Source organism: Nipponia nippon, unplaced genomic scaffold (assembly GCF_047370975.1).
Source record: "Nipponia nippon isolate SJK-2023a ecotype South Korea unplaced genomic scaffold, ASM4737097v1 scaffold_5, whole genome shotgun sequence".
NCBI classification, from domain to species: Eukaryota; Metazoa; Chordata; class Aves; order Pelecaniformes; family Threskiornithidae; genus Nipponia; species Nipponia nippon.
The window spans coordinates 86,592,958-86,610,378 of record NW_028262369.1 but is presented as its reverse complement, the minus strand read 5'-3'; the positions used below and the strand labels follow the sequence as shown (position 1 = coordinate 86,610,378).

General features: G+C 38.2%; 1 protein-coding gene across 6 annotated transcripts in view; it reads right to left on the bottom strand.

The window, feature by feature from the left end:
* EPB41L5 (erythrocyte membrane protein band 4.1 like 5) overlaps positions 1-17,421 on the bottom strand; it is a 61,268-nt gene that overhangs the window by 25,376 nt on the left and 18,471 nt on the right. For all 6 annotated transcript variants that reach the window (XM_087734365.1, XM_087734359.1, XM_087734362.1 and 3 more), the window contains exons 5-16: positions 16,935-17,013; positions 14,350-14,394; positions 13,979-14,031; positions 11,139-11,259; positions 10,642-10,729; positions 9,933-10,021; positions 8,361-8,430; positions 7,488-7,657; positions 6,228-6,334; positions 5,515-5,542; positions 3,042-3,084; positions 1,823-1,938 (exon numbers count right to left, since the gene is read on the bottom strand). In XM_087734365.1, the coding sequence (XP_087590491.1) occupies positions 1,823-1,938; positions 3,042-3,084; positions 5,515-5,542; positions 6,228-6,334; positions 7,488-7,657; positions 8,361-8,430; positions 9,933-10,021; positions 10,642-10,729; positions 11,139-11,259; positions 13,979-14,031; positions 14,350-14,394; positions 16,935-17,013 (1,009 nt within the window). The remainder of the gene's footprint in view (positions 1-1,822; positions 1,939-3,041; positions 3,085-5,514; positions 5,543-6,227; positions 6,335-7,487; positions 7,658-8,360; positions 8,431-9,932; positions 10,022-10,641; positions 10,730-11,138; positions 11,260-13,978; positions 14,032-14,349; positions 14,395-16,934; positions 17,014-17,421) is intronic.

Below are 17,421 nucleotides of genomic sequence, written 5' to 3'. Positions count from 1 at the left end.
TTATTAACCTAACCCCACTTCCCACCTAGGAAACCAGAATGTAGCTCAATTGCTGACTCAGCTCCAAACTGTTGTCTTCTTCCTACAGCTGGATTTGCCCTTAATTACAGGCAGTACTGTTTCCAGTGAACACAATAAAACCCCTTTGCCAGAAGACAACTGCCTTCAATAATAATAAGTCTCTAAGAAATGTAACACATATGCAGTACAAGCATTACTCTCTCAATTAAAACTCATCAGTTGCCAAGAAGCATGTGTTCTTTATGACATACTGTTTTGCGTTACATGCAGATATATTTTATATTCACTCCCGCTCTTCTATAGAAAGGCTACATACTGTGGCAGCTGGCATGTAAGCTTAGATTCCTTGACAATGTTAAGACATCAGGCTCAAGTTCTTAATCCTAAAACAGGCATACCAAGATGAAAACTGAAACGGATTGGCTACAGAGTCCTCTCTGCTTCTGAACAAAAGCAGCAGGATTTCAGTAAGCAACAGAAGTCTTGCAAATACTAGCAAGGACGCTAGCATGAATCAGGTACCTAAGAAGAGCTGTTTGGAGCAAGAGTCGAACATTTCCACCAAAGGAAACAGCGGCTTCTAGCACTCATCTTGCGATTAGACCAAAAGAACAAAAATAAAACCATATTGAGAATGCTGAAGAATAAAGAAACCACCACCTTTCACCCACCACCACGGAAGGAATCGAGCGATCAACAGGATCTCACCATAGACAAGCACAGATTTCAGATACTAGACAAATCAAGGGCAAAAGAAAGAAAAACAGCATTGATCATATGTTCTGATTGAATCGTCAATAAAATGCAACAGATAAAGCAGAATTATCATCCCCCTTATAATCTAAAATCCATAGTATTAGAAGACTTTAATCAGTAAGATTTACAAAATTAAAGTACATTTGTCATTGCACCATTAGAAACAGGTATTATCTACTTTTAAGAGATACTGAAGCAAAGTAGGTCCATATGCCAGACAACGAGAGAAGGATCTTTTCTCTTGAGGGCTGAAACTGCTTAGGATAAGAGCTTTTGTGTCACTCCATTCCAACACTGCTGCTCCTGAAGAGTCTCACAAAAAACAGAACTACTCTTCTAGGACAAGCCATACTGCCTCTGAAGGCGCAAGAAGCTGAAAAAGTTAAGACAACGTGCACAAGTTCTGCGTTGATATACGTCAGTTTTGGTTTTGAAATAGCTTTGCAATATAGAATTACTTTAAGAAAAGACAAATTATATGGTACTTTTATCTTCAAACAATCATCCTCATTTTGAGATGCATCCAATCCATAAAACAAATACTCTGATTATATAAAATCAAAGCTCTTATCTTCAGCTTGTGTCATTTTCCTCAAGCTTCCATTCTCCCCAAGATAATGAAAAAAATTAGCTTGCTCATTTCAAAAGGTTCAAAAGAGATTCACAAGGCTACTGGTTTACAAGGTTCTGCGTTTTGTTAAGGATCAAGGTAAGTCCTTGAGCCCCATGATACCAAGCAAAGGGTTACAAGGAGTATTTATGGCACATCAGAAGGACCCAGCTCTCTCCAGGACTTGAAAATGCTGATTTAATGATTTCTTCAGCCCTTCAAGAAATTTTCTTTTGGTTGGCAGTGCCTAAGCCTGTTGCCCTCACCTCCCTACACAACATTCACAGCAACAAATCAGCTGCATCATCACGAACTTGACTGCCAACTTACATTAAAGATACAAGGACAGCAGCTTATTTAAGTGCAGATAATGAAACAGTCACTTGAATCATGCATAAGCAAGCAAAATTCATTTCCCAGCAAAGCAGAACATACCACTTCTTGTCTTGCTGGCTGGCTCCTGGGCTCCTTGGGAGGTTTTCTATTTCGACTAAGATTGGGGCAGAAGGAACCGCTGTTAGGACAGGTAGGTTTGGCTTCGCATTCCAGCTCTTTGGAAACAGAATATAAACAAGTAAGTTACTATACACACATTAATGAAGCGATGACACATTATATATAACAAAACATATCACCACTTCTCCTTAAGCACAAAGCTAAAACAAGGCTGTTGTCTTCCACTGCTTCCACAGCACCAGATGCCTATGCCCAGTCTTTTCCAGTACTGCACACAGTACTGGGATCATAACGAATCCAAGCCTGCTCAAAGATTTCAGTAAAAAGCTATGGCCTGCTGTGTACTTTTTAAAGTCATGCAGTAATGCTTTCCTTCTGTAGGTAACTGCAATAACAATTGGAATCTTTGGGTTTCAGGCCTTTGGACTGCCACTTGAAACATAACTGCTCCTGAAAAAAACAACTCCTTTTGCATAGAAGGCAAAAGGCTGGGCAGAGCAGCAATCTATCAGCAAAGACTGAGTATTTTAATGTTAAAACAAACCAGATTCCCATTTCCACCAATATGTGACCCTTTCTGATGCACTCTGCATCTGAAATACTCCAGAAAGCAAGACAGGGTCGTTCCAAACTCCAAGTCTTGTTTTTTGATACTCAGAAGGAGAGTTACCTTACACTAACGTCCCTTTTCAGTGAAACAAGGTACTCTGTGTACAAGTACTGAGGGGGCAGGTGTCTCTGATTTCCTTCTCAAACTCAAAAAATACAGAATTTTTGCTAAGAACATATTCTTTAATTGCATTCCTCTCTTTCAGAGAAAAAAATACTGTAACCAGGAAGCAACTTAAATGCTGACGAATTATGCCCCTTTTTTTTTTAAAGTCACTTAGCATACAGAATTAATGTACTTTGAATAATAACAACTCTCACACAAAGGTACTTTGTGTACCTATGAAAACCTGTATCTATAAATAGATCTATAGTACTGGGGCATCGGATATCTTCCTTACTGCAGCTAAATTAACCAATTATCTTGCTTGTAAATTAGTAGTCATTTCTTGGCATGCAATTTAGTAGTTAACTATGTGTAACTTTCAATTGGTCAATCACTGGATTTTAAGAACGAATAACGAAATCCTCAAATCTGCTGAAATACATGAAAACTGCCTTTAAAAGGAATGAAAGGGAGAGTCCTTACTTGTGATCCATTGGTTTGGTTGATAACAGCATGGTTTGCAGTACTGAAAGACAAGAAGAGCTTAAATCAGAATCAGATCAGCAAACTATTTTTGCAGGCTGTCAGAACTGCAAGGATTTCCAGAAAGAAACACAAAGTCTAACAAAGATCTTTCCAAAACACTTTACCGTTCTCAAAACGAAACTTAAAAACTTATGTTTTAGGTCAGCTGCTTCATTCTAGATAACTATGGGTATCACATTATTTTTTTATTTGTTCAAGCCATAGTTTATCTCTAATTCATCTGTTTTTTTCCTCTTCCTTTCCTAAACCAGTCTGGTTTAGAAAGTCTTCCTGATTCAGCAGTAAGGCAGGGCACTTTTAAAACAAAACCAACATAGCTGTAGTTGAACTGCCAGCATAATGTGACATTATTGAAACCTCACCTACATACTGTAGATACTATGCTTGTTCCATAACTAGGACTATTCTGATTTGAAGGTTCACATCACAAAGTTTATCAGAAAAATTCATGAGTTTCTTCTGCATACAACCTCTAATGAACTGAATTACTACTTTAGAGTCTTAAAAGCAGCCATTCAAAATTATATGCACAGCAGCTCAGCACAGCATTAATAGTAATTTTATATTATTAAATATTTAATATATTTAATAAATTAAATAAGACTCATATCCCTATTCCTGATGATTTCTGAATCTGCAAGAGACGTTTCACATTTTCACATTTTTGAGAGACTTAAAAGCATTAAAACCCTGCACAAAAATTATGCATTATAAATCTCATGCAAAGCAAACTTTTTTCCCAGACTTCTAATCTTTTAAAAAATGGTTCCAGTCTCCTACAACCCATTAATCTTTTGATTTACGGTCTGGACAACAGCTATCCAACCTGGCAAGATGGCAATTCAAATAGATTTCTGTATCTACTTCAGTGATTCTTTAGAATGATTTTAAGTACCATAACGTCAAGACCAAACAAGCTGTTCCTTGCCTGCTTCCCAACTTCGCACCTTCTCTATCAAGAGAATGTGGAGGTTACCAGAGAATAGTGCACGTTTAATAGAAATATTAAGGAATGCCTTCTGGATAGCACATTCCCCTGTGCTCAGTTAACACAAAAGAATGGAACCACATACATCTTTCATGATGCATTTCAATTAGCAACACTGGAGTGTGTAGCTTCAGAAATGGCATAGATTGCTCTGGAGACTAACGTAACAGTGCCACACCTAGGTGCAATCAGAAGACTGTCGTCTTATCAGAAGGAGAAACTGCACATGAAGTTTCTCTTCCCACTCTCAGAATGACCTAAGCGGCATTGAACTCGGAGAAGGGCATGACAACACCGCATGACGAGAGTACTAATTAATCAGACAGTCACATTTTGCATGCAAAGGATCTTTAAGCACTTTCATGACACCCAGTTTTGATGAGTACTTTCGCATTTTATAAAAAGAAAAGACAATACAGAAGGTCAGAGAGACAATACAAAGACAGAGACCTCCACTACAGTAACTGCAGCCTTGTCCCCACATTTCCAAGAATTCTCCCCCTCTCACCCAAGAATCAACCCTGCTGTTACAAACAGAGGACACAGGGCTGTATTAAGGCTGTTGTTTTGAAATGTGATTTCAACATTCCTTACCTAGCTCCTGACTGTCATGATGCTTTAACATCTATGAGTATCTACTTTTTAAAAATAATTTGGTTGCAGTTGATCATTGCAATGTTCACAAGTTATTAGTGTAAAGGACAGAAACCAGAACTGAGTGACTTAGTTCCTTTGCCACCAGGTGATTGTTTTTAGCTTGGCTTCCTCTCTTCCCTTAAGGAAGGGTACGAAAACTGTATGATTCAGATTCATATGAGTATTTTACATTGCAACAGCAAGTATGAAACTACACATGCAGAAATAATCTAGGTACAGAAATAAAGAACCAAAAGGCCTCCCTCTCAGTGGTGATCATGAATAATTTAGCATAAATATATAAAAATAAATACTTAAGTATATAAAAACAAATGCAAGTATAGTACAGAATATAAAATCATCAACATATTTCAAATATTTATTTTACTGTATTTTCCCTGTCTCTGACCTTCACTTGATCATGTATTTCAGTCACATAGCCAGAGTAGGCAGATTTCAGAAAGAAGGCGTCTTCACATGCTTCTAGCTGATATCTTTACGTGGCAGCACACAGAACTACAGCCCATACCCAGCAAGAATCATAGCTAGTCATAAGCAAACCTCTTTGCTTGCTAGTAAGCAAGTCTGACAAAATCTTCTGTGTGACAGCAACACAGGAGCTTTGCTTTGAACAGTAGCTTTTATGTAAAGCAAACACAAAACCCACAGCAAAACCACAGTTAAGAGGTTAGCGCTCTCTACTTTTAACTAATCTCCTGCAGACACGTGCTCAAGTACAGGTGGGTAAACATCAAAGGGAAATTCAAATACTGGAATGCATCTTACCTTGTTTCTTCAAGTTTAGCAGCATGTGCTGCAAAAAATATAAAGTGTTAATTAAAATTAAATTTGTAATTAGGTTATCAGTTAAATATTAAGTATATTATTAATAAAAATAGTCTAGCACTGCCTAAAAGTAGGCAACTAAAAGAGGAAAAGTTGCACTTATGCCATGTATAATGTGTGAAAAATAAAATTCTAAATTGGAAAAATACAACTAAAAAATCTGAAGAGCAAACCAAAGAGTCGGATTTAAGCAAGTATCTGAAAGCATGCGTGAAGGTCACACTTGACCTATGCAAGAGTGGGAATAAGAGACAAGGTATCACATGCTGTAAGGTTGTGACAACAGAGTGCAACTCCTAAGAACAATGAAAAAATCTCAATGACAAAAATTTCAAACTTGATTCATAAATTTCAAATATTATCATTAAAGTATCACTGTTTCCGGGACCCAAGCTTTTCATCTTCATACAGAGACCTATTGTGCAATATTCATGGGTGTTTTACCTGCTAGGCAAGCTAGAATGACATGCTTTGGACACAAGCTTTTTCTGATAAATACATGTGATCTCCCAAATACGTTAAAGAAAACCTAATTTTGAAACTTCAAGAGAAGGGCAAACAGCTACAGAAGAATTCCTACACAGAACCTTTGAAGGATACGATTACTTGATTTTCACAGTAGATTATACTTCTCAGAATGGAAGGTCTTTTACCTTTCATTTGCAGTGTTCGTCTTGAATATCTCTTGCTGGGCCTTCTTTCAAAGGATGCTGATCTTCTGGCTTTGTTGGTCTTGGTGGTTTGATATTCTGTTTTCCCACTAACAATGCCATGTACAAAACAATAAAATAAATCACTTATTTTTAAAGACAGAATACAGACACTGCTCATCAAAACATCGCATTTCTATTTTCAATTCATAGCTTAATAATCTGATCTGAGTTCTATTAAAAAATCCCAAACTTAACACCTCAGAAGGCCTTTCACAAAAATGGAAGTTTTACAAACATCCTAGTCTTCACCTCATTTTCCCCAAGACAAAAGGCTGATGCAATGACTCCTTAAACATTAAGCTGCTGAAAAAGCACATTTGCCCTTTTCATATTTCTGTGGTCACAGTGCGTGCGGTTTGGGAGAGCTTGAAAATTGTAGGAGAGAGTAAAGCTTAAGGTATATTGCCAAAGGTCATGGAGAAAGATGATAATAGGACTAAGAACCAGCATCTAGATGCTCTTGTTCCCAGGCAGGTCTGTCTTCCCCAAGTTTGGCCAGACTCTGCACCCAAGGCAGGAGCAGCCTCATGTTCTGCTGACTCCTTGGTACCAGCAATCCTTTCTGAAGCAGACTAGATGGTATTACTACAGTTGCTGGAAATGGAAGCAAAGTATATGCATACTGCCCAGGTTAACGCCCCACACCGCCTGCTGTATGTTCTCACGAACTCTGGTGGGGCAACCGACAGCATCCTGCAGGCTAGTCTGGGACCACAAGCCGTTCACAAGTCTGTTACATGCACTGGTAGTGCCTAACATGGAATGGACATTATCTTAGGCTTCTGAAGCACAACCATCACTCAAACAGTCAGGAACTCAGGACTCAAAAGACTTGCAATGTCTCCAACTGTGCAAGTCAATCATCCATCCTCTATAGCTCATTTAAAAAAGGATGAGCTTTCAAGATGAAGTTATCTATAAAACACAATGTGTTATGTATTATATGTAAGGAACATAAACCTTGATAAACCTTTGGCTTCCTACTGCAGAGACCAGAATCACCTAAAGATAAATCAGAAAATGCAGGGGGAAAATCTGTATGATTAAATAAAACCAATAATGCAACTCAGTCAGCTTGCAAGTTTCACTGCTCTGTGTGTCCTAGGTGAATGAATACCGAGTTCTCTCCTGTTTCCACGCATAATCCAAGAAAAGAAAGAAATGACAGAAGATACATGCTAAGTGACAGATGACACTGACCTGTATCGGAACCGGGATCCTAACCGAATGAAGCCTGATCGACTTGAGCTTTTTTGGACAGGACCTCGGAGCCGGAAGAAGGCATGATGTTCCACTGCACATTTCCACAAATGTTTGCATGCTTTGGGATGATCCAGTCTAAAGACAAAAGTGTGCTCCTGCTCCTTTCCCTTAAAGGACACAAAGCACACTGATGATTTACAAGGGGTTTGAATAAGTCAAAGATGCAATTCAATGCAAGCCAAATAAAATTTTTCATGAATGCTGAAATGTATGTTTAAAAAATATTTTAGGCACAAAAATCAACCTTTTCAGAAGCTTTAATGAACAACTGCTCCATTGTCTGAAGTTGGAAAGGGCTAGAGCCCATATATTTAACAAGTCAAACCTCTGAATAACTGCAAATTAAAGACATCGTTATAATAGGAAGGTATTCTCAATGAGGCTAACATGGTCTCACTTCCAAATCTGATCTCCTCAAATTACGAATGCTCACATTTTTATTATCTCAGCTCTGAGCAATTTCTTCCCATGGGAACAACTCTGGCACCTGCTTAAGGAATTCATTCCACTAAACGTGGTACATGGCCTTTTTTTAAACTTTCTTGCACAATGCACGCTGTTTCCAAATTACCTGGTCTACACTAGTTTCACAAGGTATTCCCCTTTTAAAAACAGGGTGAGGAAAAAAGTAATTGAGCCTATTTATTTTATACTTAAGTCCCTTCATTCCCCTGCTCCCCCCAAGTCACAATCAAAAAACCTTGCAAGGCATCCACGTTAATTCTCAAAACTTAAATATAGAGATCAGGAGTATGTAAACTAGTACTGTATAATCAAGACTGAGATGTAACTAAACAGATAGTTATCTACCTGTTCATCATCTTCAACAACAACTAGAGTGAGTTTATTCTTCTTGAAGTCAAGCCTCGTTATCTTTGGCCTGCAAGATGAACAGAAAAAGCACATTACATCTAACTCTTAGTAACTGACTGAGAGGTATGTTCGATTTGCTGGTCCAAGCCTGTCTACCAAGTATTTTTTTTCTGGTTTTGTGCGTGTTTTAAGTTCATGCAGTAGGGCTTGATTATACTGTGGATACCAATGTATCACTTCAAAATTTAACACTTACTTGGAAACCTTAAAGATAAGAAGCCAGCAAATTCTAAAGGGATTATTCTATCGGAACTTAGAATAATAATTACTTGAAATGAAATCAAACTTCACCAAAATACTCCTGCTTCCCTACTCTTCCACAAGCCCACAAAACTGAACTCAGAAAGACATAAAGGCAGGCCAAAATAATTCTGCTTTATTAAAGAAATGTAAATCACTGTACAATATATCACAGATCAATTCCTATGATGACTCTGTTTCAGAAAATCCCATCCAAAGAGAACAACGTGAACATGACATGACACAAAAATGCAACTATTTTTCCCTGTCCCTGCCCACCAAAAAAACCACCCAGAATTGATGGTGGAGGGACAAGACACACAGATAACATTCTGCTACAAAGTGAGTGTCTTTCTGAGAAGTTTATAAAAGTGGACTGGGCTAACCCAAACTAACTATTCATGTGATGAAATTTCACTTCATCATCTGCCTACTTATTTTTTGCATACAGTTTTGAAAAACTGGACGGGAATTACAGAATAAAGCACTTAAAAATCCACAAATGCCTGTGTACCCAGACCCAAATATGCTAGCTACAAGGTTCTCCACTTTGTGTTTTATGCAATATAAAGCCCTGCAAAATTTCATCAGAACGCTTCTAAGAAACTGTGGGGTGTTATTCAGGTATTTGACAGATAAAGAAGCACATGTTCATAAAAACTAAAGGAAGCTCTGTATCTCCTGACCATATATAGATCTGGGGGGGGGGGCGCGTTTGGGATTTTTTTGTTTGTTTGTTTTTAATTAGTCCTTACTGATGGGCAGAAAGGGACATTTCTGCCCTTTACTGGGCACAAAGAGACATTTTCTTAATGAAAAGCCTGCCCAGACGACATTATATGTAAAACCTGCACTAGTACTATCGCTTCTGCCTCTTTTTCAACAGTGAGATGTAACACTTGGCTAGAACACCTGAAGCAGCTTCATTTCACTGACTGGGTACGTATTCTATTTCCAAAGTAATCTAGTGCAAAATACAACAACAAACACACTAGAAAAAACCCAAAACATCTCAAAGTTATTCCATCTTTTACTTGACTCTAGCATGTTACACATATACAGCCTATTAACCTATTAACCACGAATGTTAAAAAAAGAAGGAATATTTTTGGATACCATTAAAACACTCACAGGCTACAGGGTATTTCTGCAGGTACTTAGTATTCACAGTGCTCTCATATCCCAAACAAATATTTTTATTGGCTAGTGCAAAAGAAACAAAAGAGTAAAAATCTAAAATATATTTTAATGTACAATCAGAGAGCTTACCAGAAAAACAAACCAATCTTTGTGTCTCCTTCAAAAACAAGAACTCCTGTAGGTGTTAGTCCCAGGCTGTAATCATTGCCATCTCTTGCCTAATTGCCACAAAATAAAGATTATGTTCATTTTGGTGTTTGACCCTTTATCCAAACTACTCCAGTGATTAATGTAGCTTATTTGTGCAGTGTTACAATTAAACACATATCTGCTCATTTTATACAACAAAACTCTTGTGTTTCAATGATCTTATGCAATGGATTTTTCTAGGTTGCAACCCTTCAATAAGGCTGAGTAAAGTGGAAAATTAAAGTTTCTTGATTTGTCTGTGTAATAAGGACCTCCTTGTGCAGTTCTCTGCACTTCTCCACAGGAGATCTATTTTTACTTGTAATTCTTCAGCTGGTAGCTGACTGGACCCCAGCCAATTTTAATTTAATTACTATGATTTTCATATAGCTCTCAGTCTAAACACAAACTGTAGTACATATTGCCATACCAATCACATATTTAACACAGAGCAGATACGCTTGGACTAAAGTTATACCTTCTAGAAATGTACACTATAAAGTGGAACATCGATGCAAAGCCAGTTACACAGTTTAGATGAGTACAATATTCCTTTCCGCCTCACCCCTTAAAGCAAAACCAGTGTTGAAATGCGGGACAAAGCCAACATTATCATTTCCAAAGGTCACAGTGCTGTGGTTAAACATACCTTAACTATGTGCATGTCTACACCATACATTTCCAGCCACTTAGCTTTGTTTAAGTAGTTAGTTTCAGCCTGTGCTGGTGTTTGCCCCCTGAAATAAATTTTTTGCTGTTAGGTAGATGCCTGAAAAAGCACAGAAAAGAAAAACTGGTATATGATGAAACAGGAAAAGAAATTCCTGCAAGTTTGTGAAAAACCTAAACACTGCTGACACTTGTTCGCTTTCATGAACATCAAGGTCACTTCTGTAAGTTGTAATCAGAAACCACTGCTCCAAAAATTATTGCATTTCAAGATTCTGTACCTCATCATTTTATTCAGACCTTTGAAAAGCTTCATTTTTCACATTATATCCTCTCACAAAACACGACAGAACCATATTAGAATTATGTTTCTGAACAAGACCATAGAAGAAGCATCAGCAGCGTCTTTTTAATACATTCTCTTCAGAGAAAAATCAGTGCAAACAGCTGGTTAGCACGCACTGGAAGATCTAGTACCTGCATTCCTTCCACTTCTCAAAAATGGCTAGTTCCATCTCTTCAGTCTGAGTGGGAACAAACCTGAACTCAGACACCAGTTCAGGGACATGTTCAGCAGGATCATAGTCTCCAAGTTCAGCTACAAAAGAACAGCATTGTTAAGCAATGTTCCCAATAAACACGGCTGATATTAACAGGAACTTTTGCATACTTTTCTAGTTAATCTAAAATACCAATTTTCTTTTTGTGTTCCTCCTTCTCCTCCAGTCCTCCCAATATTTGAAGTGTCACCTTTATTGACAGGGAAATTATGAACACTGAACAAATGGACGTGTTGTCTGCATGAAAGCTTTGCATTAAGGAATAAATAGCACTTTGTAAAAATTAACAAGCTTCCTATAAATGAAAGTTATCAATACCCTTGAAACTCACCTTTTTTCTTTCTTGCAGAAAGTTTTCAACATTTTTACCACTGAAGTCTCTACTGAGACGACAGCTGACTAAAGTTACTGTGGAATTTTGCCTTAAATTATTAAAACAAAATCTCTTGAGATTTGTAAAAAGCAAAACCAGTTCTGACACTTTTCATAAACTATTTGTCCATTCTAAAAATCTATTTCTGGTTTTACGACTATAAATCCCCCTGTCCTGCTAAAATTACTCTGTGTCAGGGCACAATCACACAGCTGTTATTTGTCGCTCTCCTTTTCATCTAAGAACATAATAAATGCCCTACTGGGTCAGTCAAATGGCTCATCTATTCCACTGCTGCATGCTCAACAGGGGCAATAAGAGATGCTATTTAGAGAGTATACTGGAACATACTAGTCAATGGGTGTGCCACATCAAAAGCACAACCTCCTTTTTCCACAGATGCTAATAAGTCCAGCTTTTAAAGACTGATGTATGCCTAAAATGCTGAAACTCACAGTTAGAAACCTTTATAAAAATGTCCTGATTTTCAGAGTCACTAAGCATTTGCTCCTCCCACTGATGTCAAGCGGCTTCTTAATGTTCAGCTCATATCCAAAAAACTAGGAAAACTTCTAACTTGGATGTCTGATACAGGCCAATAATTGTTCTATCCAAAAAAAGAAACTACAGATGTGGGTGTAGGAAAAAAAAAAGTGAAATCTTTGGGAAGACCTGGAAAAGCCAAATCAATACACACAGTATTCCACAGGTACAAAAACTACCTACTGTCTAAAAACCTGTTTCTTGGATTTCTGAACACTGCAAGCATAATAGTGTTTTCACCCCCTCCTTTTTTTTTTTTTTTAAAAAATGCTGACTGAGGAGGTCTGTAGTTCTATAATAATTTACTCCCACTAAAACGCCTGCCTCTGTTGAAAGGAATGCTGTCAAAGCCAGCTTAGGTTCCAGCTGATTTAAATAAAAGTACACAGCTGTCAGACAGTAAGATTAAAGCCCTGCTACAGGCCTCATTGTGAAGAGAGGAAAGAAAAGACCAGCACAAAAAGCAATGGATATATGGCCAATTAGATCGCTTTGTTTTTCCAAAAACTTATCCACTGAACCCGTATCTTAAGGCTCTAACAATGCTAATATTTTTAACTATGGAATTCTAACTGTTTTCCTTCCACACAACGGAGCAGGTCAAAAAGGCAGGTATCTTTGCAGTTTAATCCCAGCTCTCTATACCTACACATGATCAGGGCCATTAGTAGTTCCTGCCTGAAGAACAAAATGTGTTTTAGAAAATATCTGTAAGAGGAAGGATTTCAGTGACTCAGTCCTGTTACCTGACTCCTGCAAAGTAAGTACAACAGTGCGCTGGTTTATAAGACGAATGTTGTGTAGAGAGTTTGTGTGGCACAAACGCATGGCACATCTCCAAATTCCCTCTTCATCAGAGGACTGTACAACAGCTTTACAGCAGAGGTTCTGGGATTTTTTGTAGACTTATAAACCAGGTTCAATAAGGCCATTTAGCTATATCCTCCAATAAGCACCCAAAAGCCTACTCTAGCAGACGTTTCTAAAACTTCAAGCCTCCCCTCTTTCTTTTGTGAGTTCCCCTGCTTGAAACCACAGCAAACTTCACATTTGTTAAGATCACACCCTCATCCAAACAACAGAAGACGTTGGCCATGAAGATCAGTGACGTACAACCTACAGAAGCAACTGAAGGTCAGACCTCTGTTCTCAGAGAAGCCATGGATGCTTTAGTCTCAGGTGGAATCCAAAGTTAAAGACAACTCATTAATAAGAGTCTCAGATGACTCAAATATAGTGCTGTACAGTTGAAAAAAAAAATATTATGTCACCTCTTTTGGCTGAAGGAGGATCTGAAATGCCAACAAGCACAGTTCAACCATAAATGCTCAAGTACAAGCATGAGACATAGGGCACTAACATGTTTCTACAAATAAGCTGAAGTCAAAAGCTGGTGTGTTTTATATACAGGACTTTTAAATTGAGCACAGAACCAAAATAATTTTGCACCTGATTTGTACAACGAAGAAAACCCATGGCAGAAATTACATGATGAAAAAAAAGTGAACTGTGTTACTACATCAAAGCAATTCAGGAATACTGCAGACCTCATATCCTGTGTGAAAGTGAACAGGTTTGCACACAAGCACCTGAGAAAACAAGCTTAGGGCAAAGGTGTTTATGTTCAGAACCTCCTTGTTCTGTTTCCTGAGGAACTGAGTAATTTTCTATATACGCTCTCAGCAAAATTACAATCAAAAAGAGCTATATTTCACGCCGGATTGTTAACGTCTGGGCAGAGCCTATTTTCTGGATATAACAAGGACAGACTAAAAGAGGTAATGACAGTCTACACAAAGCTGTTCACACAACTTCATCCTTCCCCGCTCATACCTACTCACCTTGCATATTATAAGCTGCCAACTGGACGGCTGTGTCAAAAGGACATTCCAATCTGCCGTGAAAGAAACGCATTGTTAAAACCTCAGCTGACACTATCTAGCACACAACTTCGCAGTGAGAAACTGCAAATGTTTGTGATAAGAAAGTGAAAAAGGATTAGTAGATTTTCAGCAAATTAACAAGAGATAAACACTGCATTATTTAAGCATTCCTCTGCTGCTATTCACACATAGAAAATTAATATTTTAGAGAAAAAAAAAAAACATTACATTACTTTGCAAAAGTTACTAATTATCCAAATATAAGTTTAATAAAACCTATGCTAAACACATTGTAATTGTTTAAAAGGCTGTTTATTGGGAATACTTACTTTCCACTAAGAATATCCAGTTTCAGCTGCAGAACAAATAAATACCTATAGGATTAAATAAGAAATTAAAGTCATTGATTAATAGTTCTAATGTGTCACTCAGCCAACGGGAGGAAGTTAGAGCTGGACAAATAAAAAAGTTTTCTACTCTTTACATGGGTTTTCAAGACTGAAGAAACTGCATTGTGATCTTTCAAGGCTTTATCAGTTGGGTTTGTGTGCTTTGCACACATTTCCAATGAAGCAAATACAAAACTAGAAGTTGTCACAAGCTGAACTACAGTGTTGCAGGGAAAAAGAAACAGGATACCTAAGTAAGTCTCATTTTTGTCTTCTGATCCTACTTGGGCAAAGAACAACTTGCATCTTCCACATTTTCTTCCTTATTCATATATTCATCGATTTCATAAGATAATGAATTATTTTAAAGTCTCTCAAAAATAAATGTTCCTAATACGGATTGCTTGGTTAAAATCTAACCCAGAAAGCTAACTGCAAAGTGACAAAAAAAATAAACAGTAGGCTGCAGCCTTTTCAACTTGTTTACTCTTCAGAGCCAGCTTTCCTTCACTGCCTTGCTTATTCAGTACTCTACTTGCTTAGAAATTGGGCAAATATTGAATACAAAGTTCCTATCCCTTTGGTGTGCAACACCAGTCCTTCCAATCCCATACCCACAAAGAGTGGCCCTCTTGCTCCGTTACGGTACACGGCTTTCCTTTAACAAGAGAAGTAGTCGTCTCATCAACTAAAACGCTGGCATCCATGATGGTATCCAGTTTGAATTCTACTACAGATGAACAGAAGCCTTACGCACAAAGCCAAAGACGATGCTTTGTTTCAACATGTGCCTATGTCTCCTTGTACTCACGTGCACAAACACAAAACAGATGCAGGTATTTTTCCTACAGGTCCCTTGGAAATCCACAAATACTTTGCCAAACTATTTATTATCCAAAGCCTTTTGAACACTGGCCCCTACATGGGGAATAAATTTGTTTGGTACGGACCCTAGATATCAAAAGAATGAGCACAGGCCTCCAGTGTATAGTGGGTGTGACAAGCCCGTGCTTATCAGCCACAGAACACTTGCAAACAATTCAAGCATACTTCCCATGCTTAGGCTGTGTTACATGACCTCTGACTGGTGGTGTCTGATGGAAAGCTGGCAGAAAACATGAGCAAGCTGCACCTGTGGAAGCTGAAAAGAGGCTCCAGCTGGGTGTCCTGCTGCACAAAGAAAAGGTGGAACCCTCGGAAAGCCCCTGCTAGTGACGCCTGTAACCCATAGCAGAGCTCCCCTTCCCAGTGCTGCTTTAAGGCCTAAAATTGTCTCGAGACAGAAAGACTTGCTGCTCTCCTGTTCTGGGGGATTAGCTAAGCAGACAGACAGGGTTTTAAAGCCCTCAGGTTTCAGGTCTGCTCTGCTAAAACCTGTGTAGCAAGGTCTGACTGGCAGAACTCACTCAGGACGGATGAAAATGTTTCGTAGTGGTAGATACAGATGTAGGTCTGAATTTTGTCTGTGGTTACTATTTTTAAGGACAGTTAAATGTTTATTAAGGAACATGAATGGGGAGGTAAAACATGCTTCCCAGATCATCAGGAAAGCATTAAAGAAGAGCAGTTATAATGTTATGTTACCACATGTAAGTACGAAGCTGCACAGGGTACATATGGCTGTAAGGGGTAATGCTACTATAATCTTCCTGGTAGCACTCCTAGGGATTTGGCTGAAGTGCAGATCGAAGATCCACACAGACATAAACCTGCACAACAAACAAATGTACCTCACGTTCTTACAAATCGCTGAGGGTATGAAGCATCTACAGCTGTCAAGAAAACATAACAACTTCGTTTTCTCTCCAAAACGAATCATCAGCAGTCATGACAATGCAAAGAAACATTGCCTTTTACAACAGATTTTTACTATTGACAGATGGTAGGTTGTGTTCTCTTTCAAAGCACCCCAAGTATGTCTCAGTCCAACATGAAATGCAGCATTATGAATGGATCTGTGAAATGCTTTACTCAAGAGAAACTGCTGCTCACCTGATACTACAAATCCTACACATATAGTACTATCAACTCACATCTCAACATGGTAGTAAAATACTATTTTCCCTTTCCATAAGCTCTGAAAAGACCACAAAAGTAAGGAAATGTTAACTGAACTTATATTTGCTAAAGAGGAGCTCTAACTTGCAATTCAACGCTTTTCTGCCTAAAGAGACAGGATGACTGCATACAGTTGAAACTAAATGCAGCTTAAGAAGAATAAAGAAAGAGGAATGATGCCTGTTCTCTTCAGTAAAAACCTCTGTCCAGTGTGTATAAACTATTCAGATCAGTTGCCAGAATTGCCTAATGAAAAATGGTGCATCAAGTAGTACAGTAAATACACAAATCTCTTTATATTATAGCTCATTTATTTCATGAGAGTTACATTAGAAACATCTACAAAAAGCCAAGTAAGCAAGCAGCTCTAAGGAATTCTCCAAAACATCATACAACCATTTAAATAAATACCACAAAAACATTTTCCTGGCCTTATTTGGGTACCTCTCACACAAAATCCCTCTTACCTCGTTAGCTCTTCACGTAGATTGTTGGGCTCTGATGAGTAAAACTTTACACGAAAATGCAGACAATACGGTGGGCCAACTGCAAAGTAGAATTCATTCAAGATAGCGATAACAGTTACTGGATGAGATACAGAGAGTCACATCACAAAACTTCACTGAAATTGGCTCTGTCCTACCACAAGGTCTTAAGGCAGGAATTCCTTTGTGACAGACAGGGAAATGCATGAAAAACATCAGGGTGAAAGGACACTTAAATATACACACAATATAGTTTTCTATGTTACAAGTCAATCCAAAAGTCATCTCACATTAAGTTGATTTGTCCTGCCAGGTTAATCCCCAATATTTAAGGACTCTATCCATCACCAAGAAAGCTGTGCATCTTGGCTCTGCAGTTGACCAAACCCTCAGGCACTCTGTCGGTCTCTGTAACGCCTTCCCGGGGCTCTGGGAAATACCCACTGCTGACAACTCAGGCCCCCTTATT